Here is a 26494-nt window from a genome sequence, read left to right as displayed (position 1 = left end):
CAAGACACTAAAAATTAAACTCAACACATAGTCTGTAATATGTGTGGCTCATTGGTCTAGTGGTATGATTCCTGCTTTGGGTGTAGGAGGCCCCGGGTTCAAATCCCGGATGAGCCCAATGTTAATCCAAACCGATTATAGAAATATCATTCATGTGACTTAAATGTGAAAACTTGCATCATCGATTATTGTCCGTAGATACACTTTTCCATATGTCTTGAATTTCTCTGAAAACGAGTTAATGAATCTTTACCATTGGCTTTCTGTGTTCCTTAAAATAAGTAAATTAAACCATTTGTAACTTAAAGAACCTCTCTAGAGGTTAAACAAAATGAATAATTTACATGTCCAACGATAATACCAAAACTAAGCTACTAACCAATCTACCAGATTGATTCACGTGTTGTAATTGGAGACTTATTTTCGTTTTTTTCGCACCGGGAAACATCTGTTTGCCGAATCAGTAGGGTAGCGTGGCCGAGCGGTCTAAGGCGCTGGTTTAAGGCACCAGTCTCTTCGGAGGCGTGGGTTCGAATCCCATCGCTGCCATTCATTACAAATCTACACAGAACTTATCTTTAAAGATTATGTTTGAGCGAACCATGGCATGATAATTTAAATTTCAATAATTCATGCAACAACAACAATATGGTCGTGTGGCCTAATGGATAAGGCGTCGGACTTCGGATCCGGAAGATTGCAGGTTCGAGTCCTGCTACGATCAGTTATATATTTACAGTCACTTTTAGTAAATTGATGATACAACCCTGATGGCAATAGAAATATATTCTACAATACTACCATCGAGCTATTACCTGACTATCCCCTGAATTAGCTCCTAATTGTATGCGATGTTTCAAGGGCATATACCAAGGTGGGAGTTAAAGAAGTACTTCGGAAGGTGGTCATTACAAAGACTTTAACATTCGATGTTTTCTTTGACACTCCCAACGATGGTTTCTAAACGCAACGGCTAGGCATATTTTAATCCTGCTGAACTAGCACAGATAGAACTTTGGTTTCTTCTTTGATCTCAGCTGACCGTCGTTCTTATCTTTCATTAAAAAGAAGAACATCACTTGTAAATCTAGTAGTTTAAATTTTAGAAAACGCGGGCCCATCCGGGAATTGAACCCGGGATCACTTACACCCGAAGCAAGTATCATACTACTAGACCAATGAGCCTTTCACGCGTTTTATAAGTCGCGTATAATAAAAAAGTATTCATTGTTACTTATCATCAAAACTGAATGGCCTTACAAGGGTGAAACTGTTAAAAATTAGAGGTTCCACTGAGAATCGAACTCAGATTATCAGAGTCAAAGTCTGATGTGATAACCATTACACCGTGGAACCTTGTTTTCAGCTCGCCTACGTCAAAATGCAAAAATTCTATTACGCCTCACGACCATTTGGATGGTAGAAAACAACTGCTAAACATTTTAAATATGAAAGCATTTAATTTTCAATACAAACAGTAGTGCTTACTGACACATTTAGAATTGTTTCTTCAATGGAGACCAAAGACAATTTAGTTCACTAGGAATTGTTTCAACAACTTTGATTTTCGAGTTAAATTGCTGTTTGCTTAAATAATAAGAGAGTATAAATAATCCGCTATCTAGGACTACAAGGTTTTTTCACTCTAAACCCCGAACACGGCACAACCATTTTACCTCTAAGGTTCAGACGTACCCAAATGCAATCTGGATGCGTTTCTTTAAGATGGATTCTTTAAGAAGGGGCTTGTTACGCCCTAGTAAGGCGTAGCAAAAGTGCCCCTGTGGACGCAGCTTAAAAAAGGGAAAAGAGTTTTAAGAGAAAAATTCATCCCCGGCTTAACCAACAGCCAAATATGTTTAAGACGGATTGCGACCCAACCTCTCAAGTTCCTTGTCATATTACGCAATGCTTAATGGTGTTCTAGACGCGTTCATGTAAAGACATATACATTTGACATTTTCCGCCCATCAATAACATCCTTCGATAGCTCAGTTGGTAGAGCGGTGGACTGTAGAATCGAAAACAGTATTAGCATTAAATAATAAGTTATCCATAGGTCGCTGGTTCAAATCCGGCTCGAAGGAATGGATTGACCACATATGTTTCTAACTATAAATGATTCGAAATGTGAGGAGAGATCAGCTACAGCTAAAGATGGCCAATATGACGTCAGAAGCTACAAGACACTAAAAATTAAACTCAACACATAGTCTGTAATATGTGTGGCTCATTGGTCTAGTGGTATGATTCCTGCTTTGGGTGTAGGAGGCCCCGGGTTCAAATCCCGGATGAGCCCAATGTTAATCCAAACCGATTATAGAAATATCATTCATGTGACTTAAATGTGAAAACTTGCATCATCGATTATTGTCCGTAGATACACTTTTCCATATGTCTTGAATTTCTCTGAAAACGAGTTAATGAATCTTTACCATTGGCTTTCTGTGTTCCTTAAAATAAGTAAATTAAACCATTTGTAACTTAAAGAACCTCTCTAGAGGTTAAACAAAATGAATAATTTACATGTCCAACGATAATACCAAACCAAGCTACTAACCAATCTACCAGATTGATTCACGTGTTGTAATTGGAGACTTATTTTCGTTTTTTTCGCACCGGGAAACATCTGTTTGCCGAATCAGTAGGGTAGCGTGGCCGAGCGGTCTAAGGCGCTGGTTTAAGGCACCAGTCTCTTCGGAGGCGTGGGTTCGAATCCCATCGCTGCCATTCATTACAAATCTACACAGAACTTATCTTTAAAGATTATGTTTGAGCGAACCATGGCATGATAATTTAAATTTCAATAATTCATGCAACAACAACAATATGGTCGTGTGGCCTAATGGATAAGGCGTCGGACTTCGGATCCGAAGATTGCAGGTTCGAGTCCTGCTACGATCAGTTATATATTTACAGTCACTTTTAGTAAATTGATGATACAACCCTGATGGCAATAGAAATATATTCTACAATACTACCATCGAGCTATTACCTGACTATCCCCTGAATTAGCTCCTAATTGTATGCGATGTTTCAAGGGCATATACCAAGGTGGGAGTTAAAGAAGTATTTCGGAAGGTGGTCATTACAAAGACTTTAACATTCGATGTTTTCTTTGACACTCCCAACGATGGTTTCTAAACGCAACGGCTAGGCATATTTTAATCCTGCTGAACTAGCACAGATAGAACTTTGGTTTCTTCTTTGATCTCAGCTGACCGTCGTTCTTATCTTTCATTAAAAAGAAGAACATCACTTGTAAATCTAGTAGTTTAAATTTTAGAAAACGCGGGCCCATCCGGGAATTGAACCCGGGATCACTTACACCCGAAGCAAGTATCATACTACTAGACCAATGAGCCTTTCACGCGTTTTATAAGTCGCGTATAATAAAAAAGTATTCATTGTTACTTATCATCAAAACTGAATGGCCTTACAAGGGTGAAACTGTTAAAAATTAGAGGTTCCACTGAGAATCGAACTCAGATTATCAGAGTCAAAGTCTGATGTGATAACCATTACACCGTGGAACCTTGTTTTCAGCTCGCCTACGTCAAAATGCAAAAATTCTATTACGCCTCACGACCATTTGGATGGTAGAAAACAACTGCTAAACATTTTAAATATGAAAGCATTTAATTTTCAATACAAACAGTAGTGCTTACTGACACATTTAGAATTGTTTCTTCAATGGAGACCAAAGACAATTTAGTTCACTAGGAATTGTTTCAACAACTTTGATTTTCGAGTTAAATTGCTGTTTGCTTAAATAATAAGAGAGTATAAATAATCCGCTATCTAGGACTACAAGGTTTTTTCACTCTAAACCCCCGAACACGGCACAACCATTTTACCTCTAAGGTTCAGACGTACCCAAATGCAATCTGGATGCGTTTCTTTAAGATGGATTCTTTAAGAAGGGGGCTTGTTACGCCCTAGTAAGGCGTAGCAAAAGTGCCCCTGTGGACGCAGCTTAAAAAAGGGAAAAGAGTTTTAAGAGAAAAATTCATCCCCGGCTTAACCAACAGCCAAATATGTTTAAGACGGATTGCGACCCAACCTCTCAAGTTCCTTGTCATATTACGCAATGCTTAATGGTGTTCTAGACGCGTTCATGTAAAGACATATACATTTGACATTTTCCGCCCATCAATAACATCCTTCGATAGCTCAGTTGGTAGAGCGGTGGACTGTAGAATCGAAAACAGTATTAGCATTAAATAATAAGTTATCCATAGGTCGCTGGTTCAAATCCGGCTCGAAGGAATGGATTGACCACATATGTTTCTAACTATAAATGATTCGAAATGTGAGGAGAGATCAGCTACAGCTAAAGATGGCCAATATGACGTCAGAAGCTACAAGACACTAAAAATTAAACTCAACACATAGTCTGTAATATGTGTGGCTCATTGGTCTAGTGGTATGATTCCTGCTTTGGGTGTAGGAGGCCCCGGGTTCAAATCCCGGATGAGCCCAATGTTAATCCAAACCGATTATAGAAATATCATTCATGTGACTTAAATGTGAAAACTTGCATCATCGATTATTGTCCGTAGATACACTTTTCCATATGTCTTGAATTTCTCTGAAAACGAGTTAATGAATCTTTACCATTGGCTTTCTGTGTTCCTTAAAATAAGTAAATTAAACCATTTGTAACTTAAAGAACCTCTCTAGAGGTTAAACAAAATGAATAATTTACATGTCCAACGATAATACCAAACCAAGCTACTAACCAATCTACCAGATTGATTCACGTGTTGTAATTGGAGACTTATTTTCGTTTTTTTCGCACCGGGAAACATCTGTTTGCCGAATCAGTAGGGTAGCGTGGCCGAGCGGTCTAAGGCGCTGGTTTAAGGCACCAGTCTCTTCGGAGGCGTGGGTTCGAATCCCATCGCTGCCATTCATTACAAATCTACACAGAACTTATCTTTAAAGATTATGTTTGAGCGAACCATGGCATGATAATTTAAATTTCAATAATTCATGCAACAACAACAATATGGTCGTGTGGCCTAATGGATAAGGCGTCGGACTTCGGATCCGAAGATTGCAGGTTCGAGTCCTGCTACGATCAGTTATATATTTACAGTCACTTTTAGTAAATTGATGATACAACCCTGATGGCAATAGAAATATATTCTACAATACTACCATCGAGCTATTACCTGACTATCCCCTGAATTAGCTCCTAATTGTATGCGATGTTTCAAGGGCATATACCAAGGTGGGAGTTAAAGAAGTACTTCGGAAGGTGGTCATTACAAAGACTTTAACATTCGATGTTTTCTTTGACACTCCCAACGATGGTTTCTAAACGCAACGGCTAGGCATATTTTAATCCTGCTGAACTAGCACAGATAGAACTTTGGTTTCTTCTTTGATCTCAGCTGACCGTCGTTCTTATCTTTCATTAAAAAGAAGAACATCACTTGTAAATCTAGTAGTTTAAATTTTAGAAAACGCGGGCCCATCCGGGAATTGAACCCGGGATCACTTACACCCGAAGCAAGTATCATACTACTAGACCAATGAGCCTTTCACGCGTTTTATAAGTCGCGTATAATAAAAAAGTATTCATTGTTACTTATCATCAAAACTGAATGGCCTTACAAGGGTGAAACTGTTAAAAATTAGAGGTTCCACTGAGAATCGAACTCAGATTATCAGAGTCAAAGTCTGATGTGATAACCATTACACCGTGGAACCTTGTTTTCAGCTCGCCTACGTCAAAATGCAAAAATTCTATTACGCCTCACGACCATTTGGATGGTAGAAAACAACTGCTAAACATTTTAAATATGAAAGCATTTAATTTTCAATACAAACAGTAGTGCTTACTGACACATTTAGAATTGTTTCTTCAATGGAGACCAAAGACAATTTAGTTCACTAGGAATTGTTTCAACAACTTTGATTTTCGAGTTAAATTGCTGTTTGCTTAAATAATAAGAGAGTATAAATAATCCGCTATCTAGGACTACAAGGTTTTTTCACTCTAAACCCCCGAACACGGCACAACCATTTTACCTCTAAGGTTCAGACGTACCCAAATGCAATCTGGATGCGTTTCTTTAAGATGGATTCTTTAAGAAGGGGCTTGTTACGCCCTAGTAAGGCGTAGCAAAAGTGCCCCTGTGGACGCAGCTTAAAAAAGGGAAAAGAGTTTTAAGAGAAAAATTCATCCCCGGCTTAACCAACAGCCAAATATGTTTAAGACGGATTGCGACCCAACCTCTCAAGTTCCTTGTCATATTACGCAATGCTTAATGGTGTTCTAGACGCGTTCATGTAAAGACATATACATTTGACATTTTCCGCCCATCAATAACATCCTTCGATAGCTCAGTTGGTAGAGCGGTGGACTGTAGAATCGAAAACAGTATTAGCATTAAATAATAAGTTATCCATAGGTCGCTGGTTCAAATCCGGCTCGAAGGAATGGATTGACCACATATGTTTCTAACTATAAATGATTCGAAATGTGAGGAGAGATCAGCTACAGCTAAAGATGGCCAATATGACGTCAGAAGCTACAAGACACTAAAAATTAAACTCAACACATAGTCTGTAATATGTGTGGCTCATTGGTCTAGTGGTATGATTCCTGCTTTGGGTGTAGGAGGCCCCGGGTTCAAATCCCGGATGAGCCCAATGTTAATCCAAACCGATTATAGAAATATCATTCATGTGACTTAAATGTGAAAACTTGCATCATCGATTATTGTCCGTAGATACACTTTTCCATATGTCTTGAATTTCTCTGAAAACGAGTTAATGAATCTTTACCATTGGCTTTCTGTGTTCCTTAAAATAAGTAAATTAAACCATTTGTAACTTAAAGAACCTCTCTAGAGGTTAAACAAAATGAATAATTTACATGTCCAACGATAATACCAAACCAAGCTACTAACCAATCTACCAGATTGATTCACGTGTTGTAATTGGAGACTTATTTTCGTTTTTTTCGCACCGGGAAACATCTGTTTGCCGAATCAGTAGGGTAGCGTGGCCGAGCGGTCTAAGGCGCTGGTTTAAGGCACCAGTCTCTTCGGAGGCGTGGGTTCGAATCCCATCGCTGCCATTCATTACAAATCTACACAGAACTTATCTTTAAAGATTATGTTTGAGCGAACCATGGCATGATAATTTAAATTTCAATAATTCATGCAACAACAACAATATGGTCGTGTGGCCTAATGGATAAGGCGTCGGACTTCGGATCCGAAGATTGCAGGTTCGAGTCCTGCTACGATCAGTTATATATTTACAGTCACTTTTAGTAAATTGATGATACAACCCTGATGGCAATAGAAATATATTCTACAATACTACCATCGAGCTATTACCTGACTATCCCCTGAATTAGCTCCTAATTGTATGCGATGTTTCAAGGGCATATACCAAGGTGGGAGTTAAAGAAGTACTTCGGAAGGTGGTCATTACAAAGACTTTAACATTCGATGTTTTCTTTGACACTCCCAACGATGGTTTCTAAACGCAACGGCTAGGCATATTTTAATCCTGCTGAACTAGCACAGATAGAACTTTGGTTTCTTCTTTGATCTCAGCTGACCGTCGTTCTTATCTTTCATTAAAAAGAAGAACATCACTTGTAAATCTAGTAGTTTAAATTTTAGAAAACGCGGGCCCATCCGGGAATTGAACCCGGGATCACTTACACCCGAAGCAAGTATCATACTACTAGACCAATGAGCCTTTCACGCGTTTTATAAGTCGCGTATAATAAAAAAGTATTCATTGTTACTTATCATCAAAACTGAATGGCCTTACAAGGGTGAAACTGTTAAAAATTAGAGGTTCCACTGAGAATCGAACTCAGATTATCAGAGTCAAAGTCTGATGTGATAACCATTACACCGTGGAACCTTGTTTTCAGCTCGCCTACGTCAAAATGCAAAAATTCTATTACGCCTCACGACCATTTGGATGGTAGAAAACAACTGCTAAACATTTTAAATATGAAAGCATTTAATTTTCAATACAAACAGTAGTGCTTACTGACACATTTAGAATTGTTTCTTCAATGGAGACCAAAGACAATTTAGTTCACTAGGAATTGTTTCAACAACTTTGATTTTCGAGTTAAATTGCTGTTTGCTTAAATAATAAGAGAGTATAAATAATCCGCTATCTAGGACTACAAGGTTTTTTCACTCTAAACCCCCGAACACGGCACAACCATTTTACCTCTAAGGTTCAGACGTACCCAAATGCAATCTGGATGCGTTTCTTTAAGATGGATTCTTTAAGAAGGGGCTTGTTACGCCCTAGTAAGGCGTAGCAAAAGTGCCCCTGTGGACGCAGCTTAAAAAAGGGAAAAGAGTTTTAAGAGAAAAATTCATCCCCGGCTTAACCAACAGCCAAATATGTTTAAGACGGATTGCGACCCAACCTCTCAAGTTCCTTGTCATATTACGCAATGCTTAATGGTGTTCTAGACGCGTTCATGTAAAGACATATACATTTGACATTTTCCGCCCATCAATAACATCCTTCGATAGCTCAGTTGGTAGAGCGGTGGACTGTAGAATCGAAAACAGTATTAGCATTAAATAATAAGTTATCCATAGGTCGCTGGTTCAAATCCGGCTCGAAGGAATGGATTGACCACATATGTTTCTAACTATAAATGATTCGAAATGTGAGGAGAGATCAGCTACAGCTAAAGATGGCCAATATGACGTCAGAAGCTACAAGACACTAAAAATTAAACTCAACACATAGTCTGTAATATGTGTGGCTCATTGGTCTAGTGGTATGATTCCTGCTTTGGGTGTAGGAGGCCCCGGGTTCAAATCCCGGATGAGCCCAATGTTAATCCAAACCGATTATAGAAATATCATTCATGTGACTTAAATGTGAAAACTTGCATCATCGATTATTGTCCGTAGATACACTTTTCCATATGTCTTGAATTTCTCTGAAAACGAGTTAATGAATCTTTACCATTGGCTTTCTGTGTTCCTTAAAATAAGTAAATTAAACCATTTGTAACTTAAAGAACCTCTCTAGAGGTTAAACAAAATGAATAATTTACATGTCCAACGATAATACCAAACCAAGCTACTAACCAATCTACCAGATTGATTCACGTGTTGTAATTGGAGACTTATTTTCGTTTTTTTCGCACCGGGAAACATCTGTTTGCCGAATCAGTAGGGTAGCGTGGCCGAGCGGTCTAAGGCGCTGGTTTAAGGCACCAGTCTCTTCGGAGGCGTGGGTTCGAATCCCATCGCTGCCATTCATTACAAATCTACACAGAACTTATCTTTAAAGATTATGTTTGAGCGAACCATGGCATGATAATTTAAATTTCAATAATTCATGCAACAACAACAATATGGTCGTGTGGCCTAATGGATAAGGCGTCGGACTTCGGATCCGAAGATTGCAGGTTCGAGTCCTGCTACGATCAGTTATATATTTACAGTCACTTTTAGTAAATTGATGATACAACCCTGATGGCAATAGAAATATATTCTACAATACTACCATCGAGCTATTACCTGACTATCCCCTGAATTAGCTCCTAATTGTATGCGATGTTTCAAGGGCATATACCAAGGTGGGAGTTAAAGAAGTACTTCGGAAGGTGGTCATTACAAAGACTTTAACATTCGATGTTTTCTTTGACACTCCCAACGATGGTTTCTAAACGCAACGGCTAGGCATATTTTAATCCTGCTGAACTAGCACAGATAGAACTTTGGTTTCTTCTTTGATCTCAGCTGACCGTCGTTCTTATCTTTCATTAAAAAGAAGAACATCACTTGTAAATCTAGTAGTTTAAATTTTAGAAAACGCGGGCCCATCCGGGAATTGAACCCGGGATCACTTACACCCGAAGCAAGTATCATACTACTAGACCAATGAGCCTTTCACGCGTTTTATAAGTCGCGTATAATAAAAAAGTATTCATTGTTACTTATCATCAAAACTGAATGGCCTTACAAGGGTGAAACTGTTAAAAATTAGAGGTTCCACTGAGAATCGAACTCAGATTATCAGAGTCAAAGTCTGATGTGATAACCATTACACCGTGGAACCTTGTTTTCAGCTCGCCTACGTCAAAATGCAAAAATTCTATTACGCCTCACGACCATTTGGATGGTAGAAAACAACTGCTAAACATTTTAAATATGAAAGCATTTAATTTTCAATACAAACAGTAGTGCTTACTGACACATTTAGAATTGTTTCTTCAATGGAGACCAAAGACAATTTAGTTCACTAGGAATTGTTTCAACAACTTTGATTTTCGAGTTAAATTGCTGTTTGCTTAAATAATAAGAGAGTATAAATAATCCGCTATCTAGGACTACAAGGTTTTTTCACTCTAAACCCCCGAACACGGCACAACCATTTTACCTCTAAGGTTCAGACGTACCCAAATGCAATCTGGATGCGTTTCTTTAAGATGGATTCTTTAAGAAGGGGCTTGTTACGCCCTAGTAAGGCGTAGCAAAAGTGCCCCTGTGGACGCAGCTTAAAAAAGGGAAAAGAGTTTTAAGAGAAAAATTCATCCCCGGCTTAACCAACAGCCAAATATGTTTAAGACGGATTGCGACCCAACCTCTCAAGTTCCTTGTCATATTACGCAATGCTTAATGGTGTTCTAGACGCGTTCATGTAAAGACATATACATTTGACATTTTCCGCCCATCAATAACATCCTTCGATAGCTCAGTTGGTAGAGCGGTGGACTGTAGAATCGAAAACAGTATTAGCATTAAATAATAAGTTATCCATAGGTCGCTGGTTCAAATCTGGCTCGAAGGAATGGATTGACCACATATGTTTCTAACTATAAATGATTCGAAATGTGAGGAGAGATCAGCTACAGCTAAAGATGGCCAATATGACGTCAGAAGCTACAAGACACTAAAAATTAAACTCAACACATAGTCTGTAATATGTGTGGCTCATTGGTCTAGTGGTATGATTCCTGCTTTGGGTGTAGGAGGCCCCGGGTTCAAATCCCGGATGAGCCCAATGTTAATCCAAACCGATTATAGAAATATCATTCATGTGACTTAAATGTGAAAACTTGCATCATCGATTATTGTCCGTAGATACACTTTTCCATATGTCTTGAATTTCTCTGAAAACGAGTTAATGAATCTTTACCATTGGCTTTCTGTGTTCCTTAAAATAAGTAAATTAAACCATTTGTAACTTAAAGAACCTCTCTAGAGGTTAAACAAAATGAATAATTTACATGTCCAACGATAATACCAAACCAAGCTACTAACCAATCTACCAGATTGATTCACGTGTTGTAATTGGAGACTTATTTTCGTTTTTTTCGCACCGGGAAACATCTGTTTGCCGAATCAGTAGGGTAGCGTGGCCGAGCGGTCTAAGGCGCTGGTTTAAGGCACCAGTCTCTTCGGAGGCGTGGGTTCGAATCCCATCGCTGCCATTCATTACAAATCTACACAGAACTTATCTTTAAAGATTATGTTTGAGCGAACCATGGCATGATAATTTAAATTTCAATAATTCATGCAACAACAACAATATGGTCGTGTGGCCTAATGGATAAGGCGTCGGACTTCGGATCCGAAGATTGCAGGTTCGAGTCCTGCTACGATCAGTTATATATTTACAGTCACTTTTAGTAAATTGATGATACAACCCTGATGGCAATAGAAATATATTCTACAATACTACCATCGAGCTATTACCTGACTATCCCCTGAATTAGCTCCTAATTGTATGCGATGTTTCAAGGGCATATACCAAGGTGGGAGTTAAAGAAGTACTTCGGAAGGTGGTCATTACAAAGACTTTAACATTCGATGTTTTCTTTGACACTCCCAACGATGGTTTCTAAACGCAACGGCTAGGCATATTTTAATCCTGCTGAACTAGCACAGATAGAACTTTGGTTTCTTCTTTGATCTCAGCTGACCGTCGTTCTTATCTTTCATTAAAAAGAAGAACATCACTTGTAAATCTAGTAGTTTAAATTTTAGAAAACGCGGGCCCATCCGGGAATTGAACCCGGGATCACTTACACCCGAAGCAAGTATCATACTACTAGACCAATGAGCCTTTCACGCGTTTTATAAGTCGCGTATAATAAAAAAGTATTCATTGTTACTTATCATCAAAACTGAATGGCCTTACAAGGGTGAAACTGTTAAAAATTAGAGGTTCCACTGAGAATCGAACTCAGATTATCAGAGTCAAAGTCTGATGTGATAACCATTACACCGTGGAACCTTGTTTTCAGCTCGCCTACGTCAAAATGCAAAAATTCTATTACGCCTCACGACCATTTGGATGGTAGAAAACAACTGCTAAACATTTTAAATATGAAAGCATTTAATTTTCAATACAAACAGTAGTGCTTACTGACACATTTAGAATTGTTTCTTCAATGGAGACCAAAGACAATTTAGTTCACTAGGAATTGTTTCAACAACTTTGATTTTCGAGTTAAATTGCTGTTTGCTTAAATAATAAGAGAGTATAAATAATCCGCTATCTAGGACTACAAGGTTTTTTCACTCTAAACCCCCGAACACGGCACAACCATTTTACCTCTAAGGTTCAGACGTACCCAAATGCAATCTGGATGCGTTTCTTTAAGATGGATTCTTTAAGAAGGGGCTTGTTACGCCCTAGTAAGGCGTAGCAAAAGTGCCCCTGTGGACGCAGCTAAAAAAGGGAAAAGAGTTTTAAGAGAAAAATTCATCCCCGGCTTAACCAACAGCCAAATATGTTTAAGACGGATTGCGACCCAACCTCTCAAGTTCCTTGTCATATTACGCAATGCTTAATGGTGTTCTAGACGCGTTCATGTAAAGACATATACATTTGACATTTTCCGCCCATCAATAACATCCTTCGATAGCTCAGTTGGTAGAGCGGTGGACTGTAGAATCGAAAACAGTATTAGCATTAAATAATAAGTTATCCATAGGTCGCTGGTTCAAATCCGGCTCGAAGGAATGGATTGACCACATATGTTTCTAACTATAAATGATTCGAAATGTGAGGAGAGATCAGCTACAGCTAAAGATGGCCAATATGACGTCAGAAGCTACAAGACACTAAAAATTAAACTCAACACATAGTCTGTAATATGTGTGGCTCATTGGTCTAGTGGTATGATTCCTGCTTTGGGTGTAGGAGGCCCCGGGTTCAAATCCCGGATGAGCCCAATGTTAATCCAAACCGATTATAGAAATATCATTCATGTGACTTAAATGTGAAAACTTGCATCATCGATTATTGTCCGTAGATACACTTTTCCATATGTCTTGAATTTCTCTGAAAACGAGTTAATGAATCTTTACCATTGGCTTTCTGTGTTCCTTAAAATAAGTAAATTAAACCATTTGTAACTTAAAGAACCTCTCTAGAGGTTAAACAAAATGAATAATTTACATGTCCAACGATAATACCAAACCAAGCTACTAACCAATCTACCAGATTGATTCACGTGTTGTAATTGGAGACTTATTTTCGTTTTTTTCGCACCGGGAAACATCTGTTTGCCGAATCAGTAGGGTAGCGTGGCCGAGCGGTCTAAGGCGCTGGTTTAAGGCACCAGTCTCTTCGGAGGCGTGGGTTCGAATCCCATCGCTGCCATTCATTACAAATCTACACAGAACTTATCTTTAAAGATTATGTTTGAGCGAACCATGGCATGATAATTTAAATTTCAATAATTCATGCAACAACAACAATATGGTCGTGTGGCCTAATGGATAAGGCGTCGGACTTCGGATCCGAAGATTGCAGGTTCGAGTCCTGCTACGATCAGTTATATATTTACAGTCACTTTTAGTAAATTGATGATACAACCCTGATGGCAATAGAAATATATTCTACAATACTACCATCGAGCTATTACCTGACTATCCCCTGAATTAGCTCCTAATTGTATGCGATGTTTCAAGGGCATATACCAAGGTGGGAGTTAAAGAAGTACTTCGGAAGGTGGTCATTACAAAGACTTTAACATTCGATGTTTTCTTTGACACTCCCAACGATGGTTTCTAAACGCAACGGCTAGGCATATTTTAATCCTGCTGAACTAGCACAGATAGAACTTTGGTTTCTTCTTTGATCTCAGCTGACCGTCGTTCTTATCTTTCATTAAAAAGAAGAACATCACTTGTAAATCTAGTAGTTTAAATTTTAGAAAACGCGGGCCCATCCGGGAATTGAACCCGGGATCACTTACACCCGAAGCAAGTATCATACTACTAGACCAATGAGCCTTTCACGCGTTTTATAAGTCGCGTATAATAAAAAAGTATTCATTGTTACTTATCATCAAAACTGAATGGCCTTACAAGGGTGAAACTGTTAAAAATTAGAGGTTCCACTGAGAATCGAACTCAGATTATCAGAGTCAAAGTCTGATGTGATAACCATTACACCGTGGAACCTTGTTTTCAGCTCGCCTACGTCAAAATGCAAAAATTCTATTACGCCTCACGACCATTTGGATGGTAGAAAACAACTGCTAAACATTTTAAATATGAAAGCATTTAATTTTCAATACAAACAGTAGTGCTTACTGACACATTTAGAATTGTTTCTTCAATGGAGACCAAAGACAATTTAGTTCACTAGGAATTGTTTCAACAACTTTGATTTTCGAGTTAAATTGCTGTTTGCTTAAATAATAAGAGAGTATAAATAATCCGCTATCTAGGACTACAAGGTTTTTTCACTCTAAACCCCCGAACACGGCACAACCAACCTTTTACCTCTAAGGTTCAGACGTACCCAAATGCAATCTGGATGCGTTTCTTTAAGATGGATTCTTTAAGAAGGGGCTTGTTACGCCCTAGTAAGGCGTAGCAAAAGTGCCCCTGTGGACGCAGCTTAAAAAAGGGAAAAGAGTTTTAAGAGAAAAATTCATCCCCGGCTTAACCAACAGCCAAATATGTTTAAGACGGATTGCGACCCAACCTCTCAAGTTCCTTGTCATATTACGCAATGCTTAATGGTGTTCTAGACGCGTTCATGTAAAGACATATACATTTGACATTTTCCGCCCATCAATAACATCCTTCGATAGCTCAGTTGGTAGAGCGGTGGACTGTAGAATCGAAAACAGTATTAGCATTAAATAATAAGTTATCCATAGGTCGCTGGTTCAAATCCGGCTCGAAGGAATGGATTGACCACATATGTTTCTAACTATAAATGATTCGAAATGTGAGGAGAGATCAGCTACAGCTAAAGATGGCCAATATGACGTCAGAAGCTACAAGACACTAAAAATTAAACTCAACACATAGTCTGTAATATGTGTGGCTCATTGGTCTAGTGGTATGATTCCTGCTTTGGGTGTAGGAGGCCCCGGGTTCAAATCCCGGATGAGCCCAATGTTAATCCAAACCGATTATAGAAATATCATTCATGTGACTTAAATGTGAAAACTTGCATCATCGATTATTGTCCGTAGATACACTTTTCCATATGTCTTGAATTTCTCTGAAAACGAGTTAATGAATCTTTACCATTGGCTTTCTGTGTTCCTTAAAATAAGTAAATTAAACCATTTGTAACTTAAAGAACCTCTCTAGAGGTTAAACAAAATGAATAATTTACATGTCCAACGATAATACCAAACCAAGCTACTAACCAATCTACCAGATTGATTCACGTGTTGTAATTGGAGACTTATTTTCGTTTTTTTCGCACCGGGAAACATCTGTTTGCCGAATCAGTAGGGTAGCGTGGCCGAGCGGTCTAAGGCGCTGGTTTAAGGCACCAGTCTCTTCGGAGGCGTGGGTTCGAATCCCATCGCTGCCATTCATTACAAATCTACACAGAACTTATCTTTAAAGATTATGTTTGAGCGAACCATGGCATGATAATTTAAATTTCAATAATTCATGCAACAACAACAATATGGTCGTGTGGCCTAATGGATAAGGCGTCGGACTTCGGATCCGAAGATTGCAGGTTCGAGTCCTGCTACGATCAGTTATATATTTACAGTCACTTTTAGTAAATTGATGATACAACCCTGATGGCAATAGAAATATATTCTACAATACTACCATCGAGCTATTACCTGACTATCCCCTGAATTAGCTCCTAATTGTATGCGATGTTTCAAGGGCATATACCAAGGTGGGAGTTAAAGAAGTACTTCGGAAGGTGGTCATTACAAAGACTTTAACATTCGATGTTTTCTTTGACACTCCCAACGATGGTTTCTAAACGCAACGGCTAGGCATATTTTAATCCTGCTGAACTAGCACAGATAGAACTTTGGTTTCTTCTTTGATCTCAGCTGACCGTCGTTCTTATCTTTCATTAAAAAGAAGAACATCACTTGTAAATCTAGTAGTTTAAATTTTAGAAAACGCGGGCCCATCCGGGAATTGAACCCGGGATCACTTACACCCGAAGCAAGTATCATACTACTAGACCAATGAGCCTTTCACGCGTTTTATAAGTCGCGTATAATAAAAAAGTATTCATTGTTACTTATCATCAAAACTGAATGGCCTTACAAGGGTGAAACTGTTAAAAATTAGAGGTTCCACTGAGAATCGAACTCAGATTATCAGAGTCAAAGTCTGATGTGATAACCATTACACCGTGGAACCTTGTTTTCAGCTCGCCTACGTCAAAATGCAAAAATTCTATTACGCCTCACGACCATTTGGATGGTAGAAAACAACTGCTAAACATTTTAAATATGAAAGCATTTAATTTTCAATACAAACAGTAGTGCTTACTGACACATTTAGAATTGTTTCTTCAATGGAGACCAAAGACAATTTAGTTCACTAGGAATTGTTTCAACAACTTTGATTTTCGAGTTAAATTGCTGTTTGCTTAAATAATAAGAGAGTATAAATAATCCGCTATCTAGGACTACAAGGTTTTTTCACTCTAAACCCCCGAACACGGCACAACCATTTTACCTCTAAGGTTCAGACGTACCCAAATGCAATCTGGATGCGTTTCTTTAAGATGGATTCTTTAAGAAGGGGCTTGTTACGCCCTAGTAAGGCGTAGCAAAAGTGCCCCTGTGGACGCAGCTTAAAAAAGGGAAAAGAGTTTTAAGAGAAAAATTCATCCCCGGCTTAACCAACAGCCAAATATGTTTAAGACGGATTGCGACCCAACCTCTCAAGTTCCTTGTCATATTACGCAATGCTTAATGGTGTTCTAGACGCGTTCATGTAAAGACATATACATTTGACATTTTCCGCCCATCAATAACATCCTTCGATAGCTCAGTTGGTAGAGCGGTGGACTGTAGAATCGAAAACAGTATTAGCATTAAATAATAAGTTATCCATAGGTCGCTGGTTCAAATCCGGCTCGAAGGAATGGATTGACCACATATGTTTCTAACTATAAATGATTCGAAATGTGAGGAGAGATCAGCTACAGCTAAAGATGGCCAATATGACGTCAGAAGCTACAAGACACTAAAAATTAAACTCAACACATAGTCTGTAATATGTGTGGCTCATTGGTCTAGTGGTATGATTCCTGCTTTGGGTGTAGGAGGCCCCGGGTTCAAATCCCGGATGAGCCCAATGTTAATCCAAACCGATTATAGAAATATCATTCATGTGACTTAAATGTGAAAACTTGCATCATCGATTATTGTCCGTAGATACACTTTTCCATATGTCTTGAATTTCTCTGAAAACGAGTTAATGAATCTTTACCATTGGCTTTCTGTGTTCCTTAAAATAAGTAAATTAAACCATTTGTAACTTAAAGAACCTCTCTAGAGGTTAAACAAAATGAATAATTTACATGTCCAACGATAATACCAAACCAAGCTACTAACCAATCTACCAGATTGATTCACGTGTTGTAATTGGAGACTTATTTTCGTTTTTTTCGCACCGGGAAACATCTGTTTGCCGAATCAGTAGGGTAGCGTGGCCGAGCGGTCTAAGGCGCTGGTTTAAGGCACCAGTCTCTTCGGAGGCGTGGGTTCGAATCCCATCGCTGCCATTCATTACAAATCTACACAGAACTTATCTTTAAAGATTATGTTTGAGCGAACCATGGCATGATAATTTAAATTTCAATAATTCATGCAACAACAACAATATGGTCGTGTGGCCTAATGGATAAGGCGTCGGACTTCGGATCCGAAGATTGCAGGTTCGAGTCCTGCTACGATCAGTTATATATTTACAGTCACTTTTAGTAAATTGATGATACAACCCTGATGGCAATAGAAATATATTCTACAATACTACCATCGAGCTATTACCTGACTATCCCCTGAATTAGCTCCTAATTGTATGCGATGTTTCAAGGGCATATACCAAGGTGGGAGTTAAAGAAGTACTTCGGAAGGTGGTCATTACAAAGACTTTAACATTCGATGTTTTCTTTGACACTCCCAACGATGGTTTCTAAACGCAACGGCTAGGCATATTTTAATCCTGCTGAACTAGCACAGATAGAACTTTGGTTTCTTCTTTGATCTCAGCTGACCGTCGTTCTTATCTTTCATTAAAAAGAAGAACATCACTTGTAAATCTAGTAGTTTAAATTTTAGAAAACGCGGGCCCATCCGGGAATTGAACCCGGGATCACTTACACCCGAAGCAAGTATCATACTACTAGACCAATGAGCCTTTCACGCGTTTTATAAGTCGCGTATAATAAAAAAGTATTCATTGTTACTTATCATCAAAACTGAATGGCCTTACAAGGGTGAAACTGTTAAAAATTAGAGGTTCCACTGAGAATCGAACTCAGATTATCAGAGTCAAAGTCTGATGTGATAACCATTACACCGTGGAACCTTGTTTTCAGCTCGCCTACGTCAAAATGCAAAAATTCTATTACGCCTCACGACCATTTGGATGGTAGAAAACAACTGCTAAACATTTTAAATATGAAAGCATTTAATTTTCAATACAAACAGTAGTGCTTACTGACACATTTAGAATTGTTTCTTCAATGGAGACCAAAGACAATTTAGTTCACTAGGAATTGTTTCAACAACTTTGATTTTCGAGTTAAATTGCTGTTTGCTTAAATAATAAGAGAGTATAAATAATCCGCTATCTAGGACTACAAGGTTTTTTCACTCTAAACCCCCGAACACGGCACAACCATTTTACCTCTAAGGTTCAGACGTACCCAAATGCAATCTGGATGCGTTTCTTTAAGATGGATTCTTTAAGAAGGGGCTTGTTACGCCCTAGTAAGGCGTAGCAAAAGTGCCCCTGTGGACGCAGCTTAAAAAAGGGAAAAGAGTTTTAAGAGAAAAATTCATCCCCGGCTTAACCAACAGCCAAATATGTTTAAGACGGATTGCGACCCAACCTCTCAAGTTCCTTGTCATATTACGCAATGCTTAATGGTGTTCTAGACGCGTTCATGTAAAGACATATACATTTGACATTTTCCGCCCATCAATAACATCCTTCGATAGCTCAGTTGGTAGAGCGGTGGACTGTAGAATCGAAAACAGTATTAGCATTAAATAATAAGTTATCCATAGGTCGCTAGTTCAAATCCGGCTCGAAGGAATGGATTGACCATATATGTTTCTAACTATAAATGATTCGAAATGTGAGGAGAGATCAGCTACAGCTAAAGATAGCCAATATGACGTCAGAAGCTACAAGACACTAAAAATTAAACTCAACACATAGTCTGTAATATGTGTGGCTCATTGGTCTAGTGGTATGATTCCTGCTTTGGGTGTAGGAGGCCCCGGGTTCAAATCCCGGATGAGCCCAATGTTAATCCAAACCGATTATAGAAATATCATTCATGTGACTTAAATGTGAAAACTTGCATCATCGATTATTGTCCGTAGATACACTTTTCCATATGTCTTGAATTTCTCTGAAAACGAGTTAATGAATCTTTACCATTGGCTTTCTGTGTTCCTTAAAATAAGTAAATTAAACCATTTGTAACTTAAAGAACCTCTCTAGAGGTTAAACAAAATGAATAATTTACATGTCCAACGATAATACCAAACCAAGCTACTAACCAATCTACCAGATTGATTCACGTGTTGTAATTGGAGACTTATTTTCGTTTTTTTCGCACCGGGAAACATCTGTTTGCCGAATCAGTAGGGTAGCGTGGCCGAGCGGTCTAAGGCGCTGGTTTAAGGCACCAGTCTCTTCGGAGGCGTGGGTTCGAATCCCATCGCTGCCATTCATTACAAATCTACACAGAACTTATCTTTAACGATTATGTTTGAGCGAACCATGGCATGATAATTTAAATTTCAATAATTCATGCAACAACAACAATATGGTCGTGTGGCCTAATGGATAAGGCGTCGGACTTCGGATCCGAAGATTGCAGGTTCGAGTCCTGCTACGATCAGTTATATATTTATAGTCACTTTTAGTAAATTGATGATACAACCCTGATGGCAATAGAAATATATTCTACAATACTACCATCGAGCTATTACCTGACTATACCCCTGAATTAGCTCCTAATTGTATGCGATGTTTCAAGGGCATATACCAAGGTGGGAGTTAAAGAAGTACTTCGGAAGGTGGTCATTACAAAGACTTTAACATTCGATGTTTTCTTTGACACTCCCAACGATGGTTTCTAAACGCAACGGCTAGGCATATTTTAATCCTGCTGAACTAGCACAGATAGAACTTTGGTTTCTTCTTTGATCTCGGCTGACCGTCGTTCTTATCTTTCATTAAAAAGAAGAACATCACTTGTAAATCTAGTAGTTTAAATTTTAGAAAACGCGGGCCCATCCGGGAATTGAACCCGGGATCACTTACACTCGAAGCAAGTATCATACTACTAGACCAATGAGCCTTTCACGCGTTTTATAAGTCACGTATAATAAAAAAGTATTCATTGTTACTTATCATCAAAACTGAATGGCCTTACAAGGGTGAAACTGTTAAAAATTAGAGGTTCCACTGAGAATCGAACTCAGATTATCAGAGTCAAAGTCTGATGTGATAACCATTACACCATGGAACCTTGTTTTCGGCTCGCCTACGTCAAAATGGAAAAATTCTATTACGCCTCACGACCATTTGGATGGTAGAAAACAACTGCTAAACATTTTAAATATGAAAGCATTTAATTTTCAATACAAACAGTAGTGCTTACTGACACATTTAGAATTGTTTCTTCAATGGAGACCAAAGACAATTTAGTTCACTAGGAATTGTTTCAACAACTTTGATTTTCGAGTTAAATTGCTGTTTGCTTAAATAATAAGAGAGTATAAATAATCCGCTATCTAGGACTACAAGGTTTTTTCACTCTAAACCCCCGAACACGGCACAACCATTTTACCTCTAAGGTTCAGACGTACCCAAATGCAATCTGGATGCGTTTCTTTAAGATGGATTCTTTAAGAAGGGGCTTGTTACGCCCTAGTAAGGCGTAGCAAAAGTGCCCCTGTGGACGCAGTTAAAAAAAGGGAAAAGAGTTTTAAGAGAAAAATTCATCCCCGGCTTAACCAACAGCCAAATATGTTTAAGACGGATTGCGACCCAACCTCTCAAGTTCCTTGTCATATTACGCAATGCTTAATGGTGTTCTAGACGCGTTCATGTAAAGACATATACATTTGACATTTTCCGCCCATCAATAACATCCTTCGATAGCTCAGTTGGTAGAGCGGTGGACTGTAGAATCGAAAACAGTATTAGCATTAAATAATAAGTTATCCATAGGTCGCTGGTTCAAATCCGGCTCGAAGGAATGGATTGACCATATATGTTTCTAACTATAAATGATTCGAAATGTGAGGAGAGATCAGCTACAGCTAAAGATGGCCAATATGACGTCAGAAGCTACAAGACACTAAAAATTAAACTCAACACATAGTCTGTAATATGTGTGGCTCATTGGTCTAGTGGTATGATTCCTGCTTTGGGTGTAGGAGGCCCCGGGTTCAAATCCCGGATGAGCCCAATGTTAATCCAAACCGATTATAGAAATATCATTCATGTGACTTAAATGTGAAAACTTGCATCATCGATTATTGTCCGTAGATACACTTTTCCATATGTCTTGAATTTCTCTGAAAACGAGTTAATGAATCTTTACCATTGGCTTTCTGTGTTCCTTAAAATAAGTAAATTAAACCATTTGTAACTTAAAGAACCTCTCTAGAGGTTAAACAAAATGAATAATTTACATGTCCAACGATAATACCAAACCAAGCTACTAACCAATCTACCAGATTGATTCACGTGTTGTAATTGGAGACTTATTTTCGTTTTTTTCGCACCGGGAAACATCTGTTTGCCGAATCAGTAGGGTAGCGTGGCCGAGCGGTCTAAGGCGCTGGTTTAAGGCACCAGTCTCTTCGGAGGCGTGGGTTCGAATCCCATCGCTGCCATTCATTACAAATCTACACAGAACTTATCTTTAAAGATTATGTTTGAGCGAACCATGGCATGATAATTTAAATTTCAATAATTCATGCAACAACAACAATATGGTCGTGTGGCCTAATGGATAAGGCGTCGGACTTCGGATCCGAAGATTGCAGGTTCGAGTCCTGCTACGATCAGTTATATATTTATAGTCACTTTTAGTAAATTGATGATACAACCCTGATGGCAATAGAAATATATTCTACAATACTACCATCGAGCTATTACCTGACTATCCCCTGAATTAGCTCCTAATTGTATGCGATGTTTCAAGGGCATATACCAAGGTGGGAGTTAAAGAAGTACTTCGGAAGGTGGTCATTACAAAGACTTTAACATTCGATGTTTTCTTTGACACTCCCAACGATGGTTTCTAAACGCAACGGCTAGGCATATTTTAATCCTGCTGAACTAGCACAGATAGAACTTTGGTTTCTTCTTTGATCTCGGCTGACCGTCGTTCTTATCTTTCATTAAAAAGAAGAACATCACTTGTAAATCTAGTAGTTTAAATTTTAGAAAACGCGGACCCATCCGGGAATTGAACCCGGGATCACTTACACCCGAAGCAAGTATCATACTACTAGACCAATGAGCCTTTCACGCGTTTTATAAGTCGCGTATAATAAAAAAGTATTCATTGTTACTTATCATCAAAACTGAATGGCCTTACAAGGGTGAAACTGTTAAAAATTAGAGGTTCCACTGAGAATCGAACTCAGATTATCAGAGTCAAAGTCTGATGTGATAACCATTACACCATGGAACCTTGTTTTCAGCTCGCCTACGTCAAAATGCAAAAATTCTATTACGCCTCACGACCATTTGGATGGTAGAAAACAACTGCTAAACATTTTAAATATGAAAGCATTTAATTTTCAATACAAACAGTAGTGCTTACTGACACATTTAGAATTGTTTCTTCAATGGAGACCAAAGACAATTTAGTTCACTAGGAATTGTTTCAACAACTTTGATTTTCGAGTTAAATTGCTGTTTGCTTAAATAATAAGAGAGTATAAATAATCCGCTATCTAGGACTACAAGGTTTTTTCACTCTAAACCCCCGAACACGGCACAACCATTTTACCTCTAAGGTTCAGACGTACCCAAATGCAATCTGGATGCGTTTCTTTAAGATGGATTCTTTAAGAAGGGGCTTGTTACGCCCTACCCGAGTAAAAGTTTTTCGTTCGAATTTTCGTTTTAAATCCATCAAATCGATGCAAAAAGCGTCTAAAATGCATACGACAATTTTGATTATTAACCGAGATTTAACGCTGTTGTTTCGGTTTTTAGACGGTATTAAAACAGTAAATCGACTGCGTTTACAATTCAAATTGCAATTGACACACAATTGCATTCCAAGTCCATCTTTAAATGCTTTAAAAATAAATTCAACAATTTGATCTAAAATTAATACGATAGAACTTACGCTGAGGTCGAAAGCAGATTTGATACAAATAAATCTCAAGATATTTATTGTTTTCCTTTACGTTATACAAAATGAAAACTTTGCCATATTTCGATACAACATATCAAGAGTAGAAACTGATAATATGCAAAAAACCAGATAATTGGATAGTTGCCTAAAAATTTACGACAATTTGCAGGGATTGCTCGATATGTTGTTTTAAATTGCAACGTCGAATTACTTAATAGACTTGAGCTCTTCCTCCTTATCGGTAAGTGTTCCATATCGAGATGGATTCGTTCATCTCAGCTGCAATTCCATGAGTTGAACGCGATATTCTTCACCTTTACGAGCCTGAATGTTATAAAAAAAGAATTGTTAATCAAATTATCTAAATCATTTTATGTCAATATACGTACAACCTCTGAATTTCTTTGTATGCCAACTTTTCACGTTCATTTTCTAGACGGCGATATTCAATATCTAACTCATGGAATCTGCAGTTGAGTTCAGAATACTGGCTCTTAAGCTCAGCGTTCTCATCTAGTAAAGGAAATATTGTCAGAAAATAACAAGTGAAACTCGGAAAATATGAACTTACCGCCCAATTTCTTGTTTTCACGGGTAAGCTGATCTTTCAGTTCGCAAGTTTTGTCCAGTTCGTGAGTCAAATGGGAAATCTGTCGCCTTGTTACGATTATCTCTCTTGGAAGCGTAGTAAAGGACAGTCAGCTCAATCTCATCCAACTTGAATTTGAATTCAATGTTGATGAGCTCAAGTTGCTTGCGGTGGTGCTATTAGCCTGGATTAATCAAGTTTCAATTATAAAACTTCGCTTATTTTAGTGTTTTGATTAATTACCTTCTCCAAATCGATAATGAGAACGTCTACCTCACTCTGTAGACGTGACGTCCTCTTCTCCAAACCTGAGCATTTGGAAATCAAAGCGCTGATCTGTTTTTCAGTTATGTAACCTGGATGTGAAATTTGCGCCTAACAAATAGGAAATGAATCACGAACCGTTTTCATCAAATCGAAGGGGAAATTTATAAGTCCTACCTGATTTCTTCGATCTCTTCGGTAAGAAAAGTGCAGGCATGTTCGTACTTGGATGCGTTCTTTGTCTTCAAAGCGACGACGCAGATGTTCGAATTGATTTGGCTTGAGCTGAGTTGGTCTTCAAATAGCTGATATTTTCGTACCTGAATTTCAGCTATCGAACTTCCTTGGTTCAATGTTTTCCTGTTGACCAAATAAATTTATTGTGATCATTTTCCTTTAACAAATTGTAAATTAACCGTTGTCTAAAAGTATACAAACGAGTTTTGTGGCTGCTGATGTCGATAATATGCTGTTGAGCTCTTCCACTTAGAGTGTGTACTCATGAACGTGCAACTCTAACTTTTCTACTTGCTTGGTGTACGTTTTAACTGGCCTGGAAAAATAAACAATGATTTAAGAATAATTATTCCGTACTGTTCAAGAAGAATCTACAATGGGATCTTACCCTTTCTTTGTAGGCTGACTCAACTTGAGACATAAGCTCGACTGCAGAGACAACAGCTCCTTCTGCAACTTTGACTTCTCTTTATCAGCCCTGAATGAACTACTTGATGAATCTTTGCTAGGAGAATTATCAATTGGGCGTTTCTTAGCTCTGTTCTTGAGATTTAACTTCTTCGCCTAGATATTTTCAAAATAGAGAATTATTCTTCTCGTCGTGTCACATCAAAACGCTTTGACTAAAAATTACCTTTAACTTCTTCGCTACTGTATAGTGAATTATTCTTTCCAATGACTTATTCCTTGGCAATGTTAAGGTTATTTCTTTTATTACTCGGCTGAAAGAACAGAAGCAGAATTATGTAAAAAAACATTTGTTCTCACAGAAAAAACAAACAATTCTTACCTTAACTGAATGCTATCACTTCCAGAAGCAGCCAATCTTCCCAAACTTCTCGCAAGAAATAACCAGATAGCCAGTTCCATAAGCTCAACTACACAGGGGCTTCCGATATACCCAGCTCCTCTAGTGAAAAACTCCTTTTCAGTCAACATACCTATAATAATAAACATAATTATATAAAAATATTTGTTCTAGCACAAAAACAACAATTCTTACCTTTCCTAATTAAGGACAAAACAGATGTCTACAACAAGTTTCTTAGAAAAGAAAACATATCGTCTGCGTCACAAACATAATTATTCATTTGAAAACAAATGACAAACGACAGTCGTTTAGAACATTAAAAGAAACACAACTAACACATTTACGAAGAAAACTTTCACCATGAAAATAACCTTGAATAGAATATAATCAAGGATTCTGACAGCTATCAATTGGCGACAACTCTGGTTTAACTGACAAAAACTACAGCAGACGACTGTTGAAAATTGCCAACGTCAACAACAAGCACGCCGAATGGGACTAATCAGCATATAACTATACAGCGCACTAAACCAAAAATATGAAAAAAACAAATCATTTGACAGATATATTCTTCAAAATAAATAAGAAGTTAAAAAAGTTAGATTCAGTTATTAACATTGTTATCATTGCGGCTTATGAGGCGATGAGGCAAAATAAAAACAAAAATACTTCTAAATATCCTAAATGTACATATAGGTAAACCTTGTTTCTTTTTGTTGATTAATGCTATTTTCTTTTAAGCTTCATTT

General features: G+C 38.1%; 1 protein-coding gene and 54 non-coding genes across 56 annotated transcripts; 40 read left to right on the top strand and 15 right to left on the bottom strand.

The window, feature by feature from the left end:
• Nucleotides 1-45: 45 nt before the first annotated feature.
• Nucleotides 46-117, top strand: Trnap-ugg. The gene has a single exon. It is a non-coding gene; the product is annotated as a tRNA-Pro (tRNA).
• Nucleotides 118-467: 350 nt separating this feature from the next.
• Trnal-aag lies at nt 468-549 on the top strand. Its single transcript has one exon. It is a non-coding gene; the product is annotated as a tRNA-Leu (tRNA).
• Nucleotides 550-1113: 564 nt separating this feature from the next.
• Trnap-cgg lies at nt 1114-1185 on the bottom strand. Its single transcript has one exon. It is a non-coding gene; the product is annotated as a tRNA-Pro (tRNA).
• A 99-nt stretch (nt 1186-1284) lies between these two features.
• Nucleotides 1285-1356, bottom strand: Trnaq-uug. Its single transcript has one exon. It is a non-coding gene; the product is annotated as a tRNA-Gln (tRNA).
• A 624-nt stretch (nt 1357-1980) lies between these two features.
• Nucleotides 1981-2087, top strand: Trnay-gua. Its single transcript has 2 exons — nt 1981-2017; nt 2052-2087. It is a non-coding gene; the product is annotated as a tRNA-Tyr (tRNA).
• Nucleotides 2088-2227: 140 nt separating this feature from the next.
• Trnap-ugg lies at nt 2228-2299 on the top strand. Its single transcript has one exon. It is a non-coding gene; the product is annotated as a tRNA-Pro (tRNA).
• Nucleotides 2300-2648: 349 nt separating this feature from the next.
• On the top strand, nt 2649-2730 carry Trnal-aag. Its single transcript has one exon. It is a non-coding gene; the product is annotated as a tRNA-Leu (tRNA).
• Nucleotides 2731-2831: 101 nt separating this feature from the next.
• Nucleotides 2832-2904, top strand: Trnar-ucg. Its single transcript has one exon. It is a non-coding gene; the product is annotated as a tRNA-Arg (tRNA).
• Nucleotides 2905-3293: 389 nt separating this feature from the next.
• On the bottom strand, nt 3294-3365 carry Trnap-cgg. The gene has a single exon. It is a non-coding gene; the product is annotated as a tRNA-Pro (tRNA).
• Nucleotides 3366-4162: 797 nt separating this feature from the next.
• Nucleotides 4163-4269, top strand: Trnay-gua. The gene is made up of 2 exons: nt 4163-4199; nt 4234-4269. It is a non-coding gene; the product is annotated as a tRNA-Tyr (tRNA).
• Nucleotides 4270-4409: 140 nt separating this feature from the next.
• On the top strand, nt 4410-4481 carry Trnap-ugg. The gene has a single exon. It is a non-coding gene; the product is annotated as a tRNA-Pro (tRNA).
• A 349-nt stretch (nt 4482-4830) lies between these two features.
• On the top strand, nt 4831-4912 carry Trnal-aag. Its single transcript has one exon. It is a non-coding gene; the product is annotated as a tRNA-Leu (tRNA).
• A 101-nt stretch (nt 4913-5013) lies between these two features.
• Nucleotides 5014-5086, top strand: Trnar-ucg. Its single transcript has one exon. It is a non-coding gene; the product is annotated as a tRNA-Arg (tRNA).
• Nucleotides 5087-5475: 389 nt separating this feature from the next.
• Nucleotides 5476-5547, bottom strand: Trnap-cgg. The gene has a single exon. It is a non-coding gene; the product is annotated as a tRNA-Pro (tRNA).
• Nucleotides 5548-6343: 796 nt separating this feature from the next.
• On the top strand, nt 6344-6450 carry Trnay-gua. The gene is made up of 2 exons: nt 6344-6380; nt 6415-6450. It is a non-coding gene; the product is annotated as a tRNA-Tyr (tRNA).
• A 140-nt stretch (nt 6451-6590) lies between these two features.
• On the top strand, nt 6591-6662 carry Trnap-ugg. The gene has a single exon. It is a non-coding gene; the product is annotated as a tRNA-Pro (tRNA).
• Nucleotides 6663-7011: 349 nt separating this feature from the next.
• On the top strand, nt 7012-7093 carry Trnal-aag. Its single transcript has one exon. It is a non-coding gene; the product is annotated as a tRNA-Leu (tRNA).
• A 101-nt stretch (nt 7094-7194) lies between these two features.
• On the top strand, nt 7195-7267 carry Trnar-ucg. The gene has a single exon. It is a non-coding gene; the product is annotated as a tRNA-Arg (tRNA).
• Nucleotides 7268-7656: 389 nt separating this feature from the next.
• On the bottom strand, nt 7657-7728 carry Trnap-cgg. Its single transcript has one exon. It is a non-coding gene; the product is annotated as a tRNA-Pro (tRNA).
• A 796-nt stretch (nt 7729-8524) lies between these two features.
• On the top strand, nt 8525-8631 carry Trnay-gua. The gene is made up of 2 exons: nt 8525-8561; nt 8596-8631. It is a non-coding gene; the product is annotated as a tRNA-Tyr (tRNA).
• Nucleotides 8632-8771: 140 nt separating this feature from the next.
• Nucleotides 8772-8843, top strand: Trnap-ugg. The gene has a single exon. It is a non-coding gene; the product is annotated as a tRNA-Pro (tRNA).
• Nucleotides 8844-9192: 349 nt separating this feature from the next.
• On the top strand, nt 9193-9274 carry Trnal-aag. Its single transcript has one exon. It is a non-coding gene; the product is annotated as a tRNA-Leu (tRNA).
• A 101-nt stretch (nt 9275-9375) lies between these two features.
• On the top strand, nt 9376-9448 carry Trnar-ucg. Its single transcript has one exon. It is a non-coding gene; the product is annotated as a tRNA-Arg (tRNA).
• Nucleotides 9449-9837: 389 nt separating this feature from the next.
• Trnap-cgg lies at nt 9838-9909 on the bottom strand. The gene has a single exon. It is a non-coding gene; the product is annotated as a tRNA-Pro (tRNA).
• Nucleotides 9910-10952: 1043 nt separating this feature from the next.
• On the top strand, nt 10953-11024 carry Trnap-ugg. Its single transcript has one exon. It is a non-coding gene; the product is annotated as a tRNA-Pro (tRNA).
• Nucleotides 11025-11373: 349 nt separating this feature from the next.
• Trnal-aag lies at nt 11374-11455 on the top strand. Its single transcript has one exon. It is a non-coding gene; the product is annotated as a tRNA-Leu (tRNA).
• A 101-nt stretch (nt 11456-11556) lies between these two features.
• Trnar-ucg lies at nt 11557-11629 on the top strand. Its single transcript has one exon. It is a non-coding gene; the product is annotated as a tRNA-Arg (tRNA).
• A 389-nt stretch (nt 11630-12018) lies between these two features.
• On the bottom strand, nt 12019-12090 carry Trnap-cgg. The gene has a single exon. It is a non-coding gene; the product is annotated as a tRNA-Pro (tRNA).
• Nucleotides 12091-12885: 795 nt separating this feature from the next.
• On the top strand, nt 12886-12992 carry Trnay-gua. The gene is made up of 2 exons: nt 12886-12922; nt 12957-12992. It is a non-coding gene; the product is annotated as a tRNA-Tyr (tRNA).
• A 140-nt stretch (nt 12993-13132) lies between these two features.
• Trnap-ugg lies at nt 13133-13204 on the top strand. The gene has a single exon. It is a non-coding gene; the product is annotated as a tRNA-Pro (tRNA).
• A 349-nt stretch (nt 13205-13553) lies between these two features.
• Trnal-aag lies at nt 13554-13635 on the top strand. The gene has a single exon. It is a non-coding gene; the product is annotated as a tRNA-Leu (tRNA).
• Nucleotides 13636-13736: 101 nt separating this feature from the next.
• Trnar-ucg lies at nt 13737-13809 on the top strand. The gene has a single exon. It is a non-coding gene; the product is annotated as a tRNA-Arg (tRNA).
• Nucleotides 13810-14198: 389 nt separating this feature from the next.
• Nucleotides 14199-14270, bottom strand: Trnap-cgg. The gene has a single exon. It is a non-coding gene; the product is annotated as a tRNA-Pro (tRNA).
• A 799-nt stretch (nt 14271-15069) lies between these two features.
• Trnay-gua lies at nt 15070-15176 on the top strand. The gene is made up of 2 exons: nt 15070-15106; nt 15141-15176. It is a non-coding gene; the product is annotated as a tRNA-Tyr (tRNA).
• A 140-nt stretch (nt 15177-15316) lies between these two features.
• On the top strand, nt 15317-15388 carry Trnap-ugg. The gene has a single exon. It is a non-coding gene; the product is annotated as a tRNA-Pro (tRNA).
• Nucleotides 15389-15737: 349 nt separating this feature from the next.
• On the top strand, nt 15738-15819 carry Trnal-aag. The gene has a single exon. It is a non-coding gene; the product is annotated as a tRNA-Leu (tRNA).
• A 101-nt stretch (nt 15820-15920) lies between these two features.
• Trnar-ucg lies at nt 15921-15993 on the top strand. The gene has a single exon. It is a non-coding gene; the product is annotated as a tRNA-Arg (tRNA).
• Nucleotides 15994-16382: 389 nt separating this feature from the next.
• Trnap-cgg lies at nt 16383-16454 on the bottom strand. Its single transcript has one exon. It is a non-coding gene; the product is annotated as a tRNA-Pro (tRNA).
• Nucleotides 16455-17250: 796 nt separating this feature from the next.
• Trnay-gua lies at nt 17251-17357 on the top strand. The gene is made up of 2 exons: nt 17251-17287; nt 17322-17357. It is a non-coding gene; the product is annotated as a tRNA-Tyr (tRNA).
• Nucleotides 17358-17497: 140 nt separating this feature from the next.
• On the top strand, nt 17498-17569 carry Trnap-ugg. Its single transcript has one exon. It is a non-coding gene; the product is annotated as a tRNA-Pro (tRNA).
• A 349-nt stretch (nt 17570-17918) lies between these two features.
• On the top strand, nt 17919-18000 carry Trnal-aag. The gene has a single exon. It is a non-coding gene; the product is annotated as a tRNA-Leu (tRNA).
• Nucleotides 18001-18101: 101 nt separating this feature from the next.
• Nucleotides 18102-18174, top strand: Trnar-ucg. Its single transcript has one exon. It is a non-coding gene; the product is annotated as a tRNA-Arg (tRNA).
• A 389-nt stretch (nt 18175-18563) lies between these two features.
• Nucleotides 18564-18635, bottom strand: Trnap-cgg. Its single transcript has one exon. It is a non-coding gene; the product is annotated as a tRNA-Pro (tRNA).
• A 1043-nt stretch (nt 18636-19678) lies between these two features.
• Trnap-ugg lies at nt 19679-19750 on the top strand. Its single transcript has one exon. It is a non-coding gene; the product is annotated as a tRNA-Pro (tRNA).
• A 349-nt stretch (nt 19751-20099) lies between these two features.
• On the top strand, nt 20100-20181 carry Trnal-aag. Its single transcript has one exon. It is a non-coding gene; the product is annotated as a tRNA-Leu (tRNA).
• A 101-nt stretch (nt 20182-20282) lies between these two features.
• Trnar-ucg lies at nt 20283-20355 on the top strand. Its single transcript has one exon. It is a non-coding gene; the product is annotated as a tRNA-Arg (tRNA).
• A 390-nt stretch (nt 20356-20745) lies between these two features.
• Trnas-cga lies at nt 20746-20817 on the bottom strand. Its single transcript has one exon. It is a non-coding gene; the product is annotated as a tRNA-Ser (tRNA).
• A 99-nt stretch (nt 20818-20916) lies between these two features.
• Trnaq-uug lies at nt 20917-20988 on the bottom strand. Its single transcript has one exon. It is a non-coding gene; the product is annotated as a tRNA-Gln (tRNA).
• Nucleotides 20989-21613: 625 nt separating this feature from the next.
• On the top strand, nt 21614-21720 carry Trnay-gua. The gene is made up of 2 exons: nt 21614-21650; nt 21685-21720. It is a non-coding gene; the product is annotated as a tRNA-Tyr (tRNA).
• Nucleotides 21721-21860: 140 nt separating this feature from the next.
• Trnap-ugg lies at nt 21861-21932 on the top strand. Its single transcript has one exon. It is a non-coding gene; the product is annotated as a tRNA-Pro (tRNA).
• A 349-nt stretch (nt 21933-22281) lies between these two features.
• Nucleotides 22282-22363, top strand: Trnal-aag. The gene has a single exon. It is a non-coding gene; the product is annotated as a tRNA-Leu (tRNA).
• Nucleotides 22364-22464: 101 nt separating this feature from the next.
• Trnar-ucg lies at nt 22465-22537 on the top strand. The gene has a single exon. It is a non-coding gene; the product is annotated as a tRNA-Arg (tRNA).
• A 389-nt stretch (nt 22538-22926) lies between these two features.
• Nucleotides 22927-22998, bottom strand: Trnap-cgg. Its single transcript has one exon. It is a non-coding gene; the product is annotated as a tRNA-Pro (tRNA).
• A 99-nt stretch (nt 22999-23097) lies between these two features.
• Nucleotides 23098-23169, bottom strand: Trnaq-uug. The gene has a single exon. It is a non-coding gene; the product is annotated as a tRNA-Gln (tRNA).
• Nucleotides 23170-24138: 969 nt separating this feature from the next.
• On the bottom strand, nt 24139-25892 carry LOC123471265. Of its 2 annotated transcripts, XR_006645565.1 has the most exons (9): nt 25725-25890; nt 25569-25656; nt 25323-25498; nt 25136-25250; nt 24875-25057; nt 24677-24808; nt 24416-24617; nt 24237-24357; nt 24139-24168 (listed from the first exon to the last, which is right to left on the bottom strand). XR_006645565.1 is itself a non-coding variant. In XM_045172387.1 (4 exons), the coding sequence occupies exons 1-4, from the start codon at nt 25889-25891 to the stop codon at nt 25184-25186; spliced, it is 498 nt and encodes a 165-aa protein (XP_045028322.1). In that variant the 5' UTR covers nt 25892; the 3' UTR covers nt 25131-25183. The 2 variants fall into 2 exon arrangements, 1 of the variants encoding a protein (XP_045028322.1); XM_045172387.1 differs by lacking the exons at nt 24139-24168; nt 24237-24357; nt 24416-24617; nt 24677-24808; nt 24875-25057 and having other exon boundaries at nt 25131-25250; nt 25725-25892.
• Nucleotides 25893-26494: the final 602 nt, after the last annotated feature.

This window comes from Daphnia magna, linkage group LG4 (genome assembly GCF_020631705.1).
Source record: "Daphnia magna isolate NIES linkage group LG4, ASM2063170v1.1, whole genome shotgun sequence".
Lineage (NCBI taxonomy): Eukaryota > Metazoa > Arthropoda > Branchiopoda > Diplostraca > Daphniidae > Daphnia > Daphnia magna.
Note: the sequence above shows the minus strand (reverse complement) of the source record. Positions and strands in the feature narration are given on the sequence as shown.

Excerpts from the sequence above, each read along its gene's own strand:
- LOC123471265 (XM_045172387.1), bottom strand. The coding sequence starts at position 25,891 with ATGTTTATTATTATAGGTATGTTGACTGAAAAGGAGTTTTTCACTAGA. Across the intron at positions 25,657-25,724 it reads AGTGATAGCATTCAGTTAAG|CCGAGTAATAAAAGAAATAA; the intron begins GTAAGAATTGTT and ends CTGTTCTTTCAG. Across the intron at positions 25,499-25,568 it reads CAGTAGCGAAGAAGTTAAAG|GCGAAGAAGTTAAATCTCAA; the intron begins GTAATTTTTAGT and ends GAAAATATCTAG.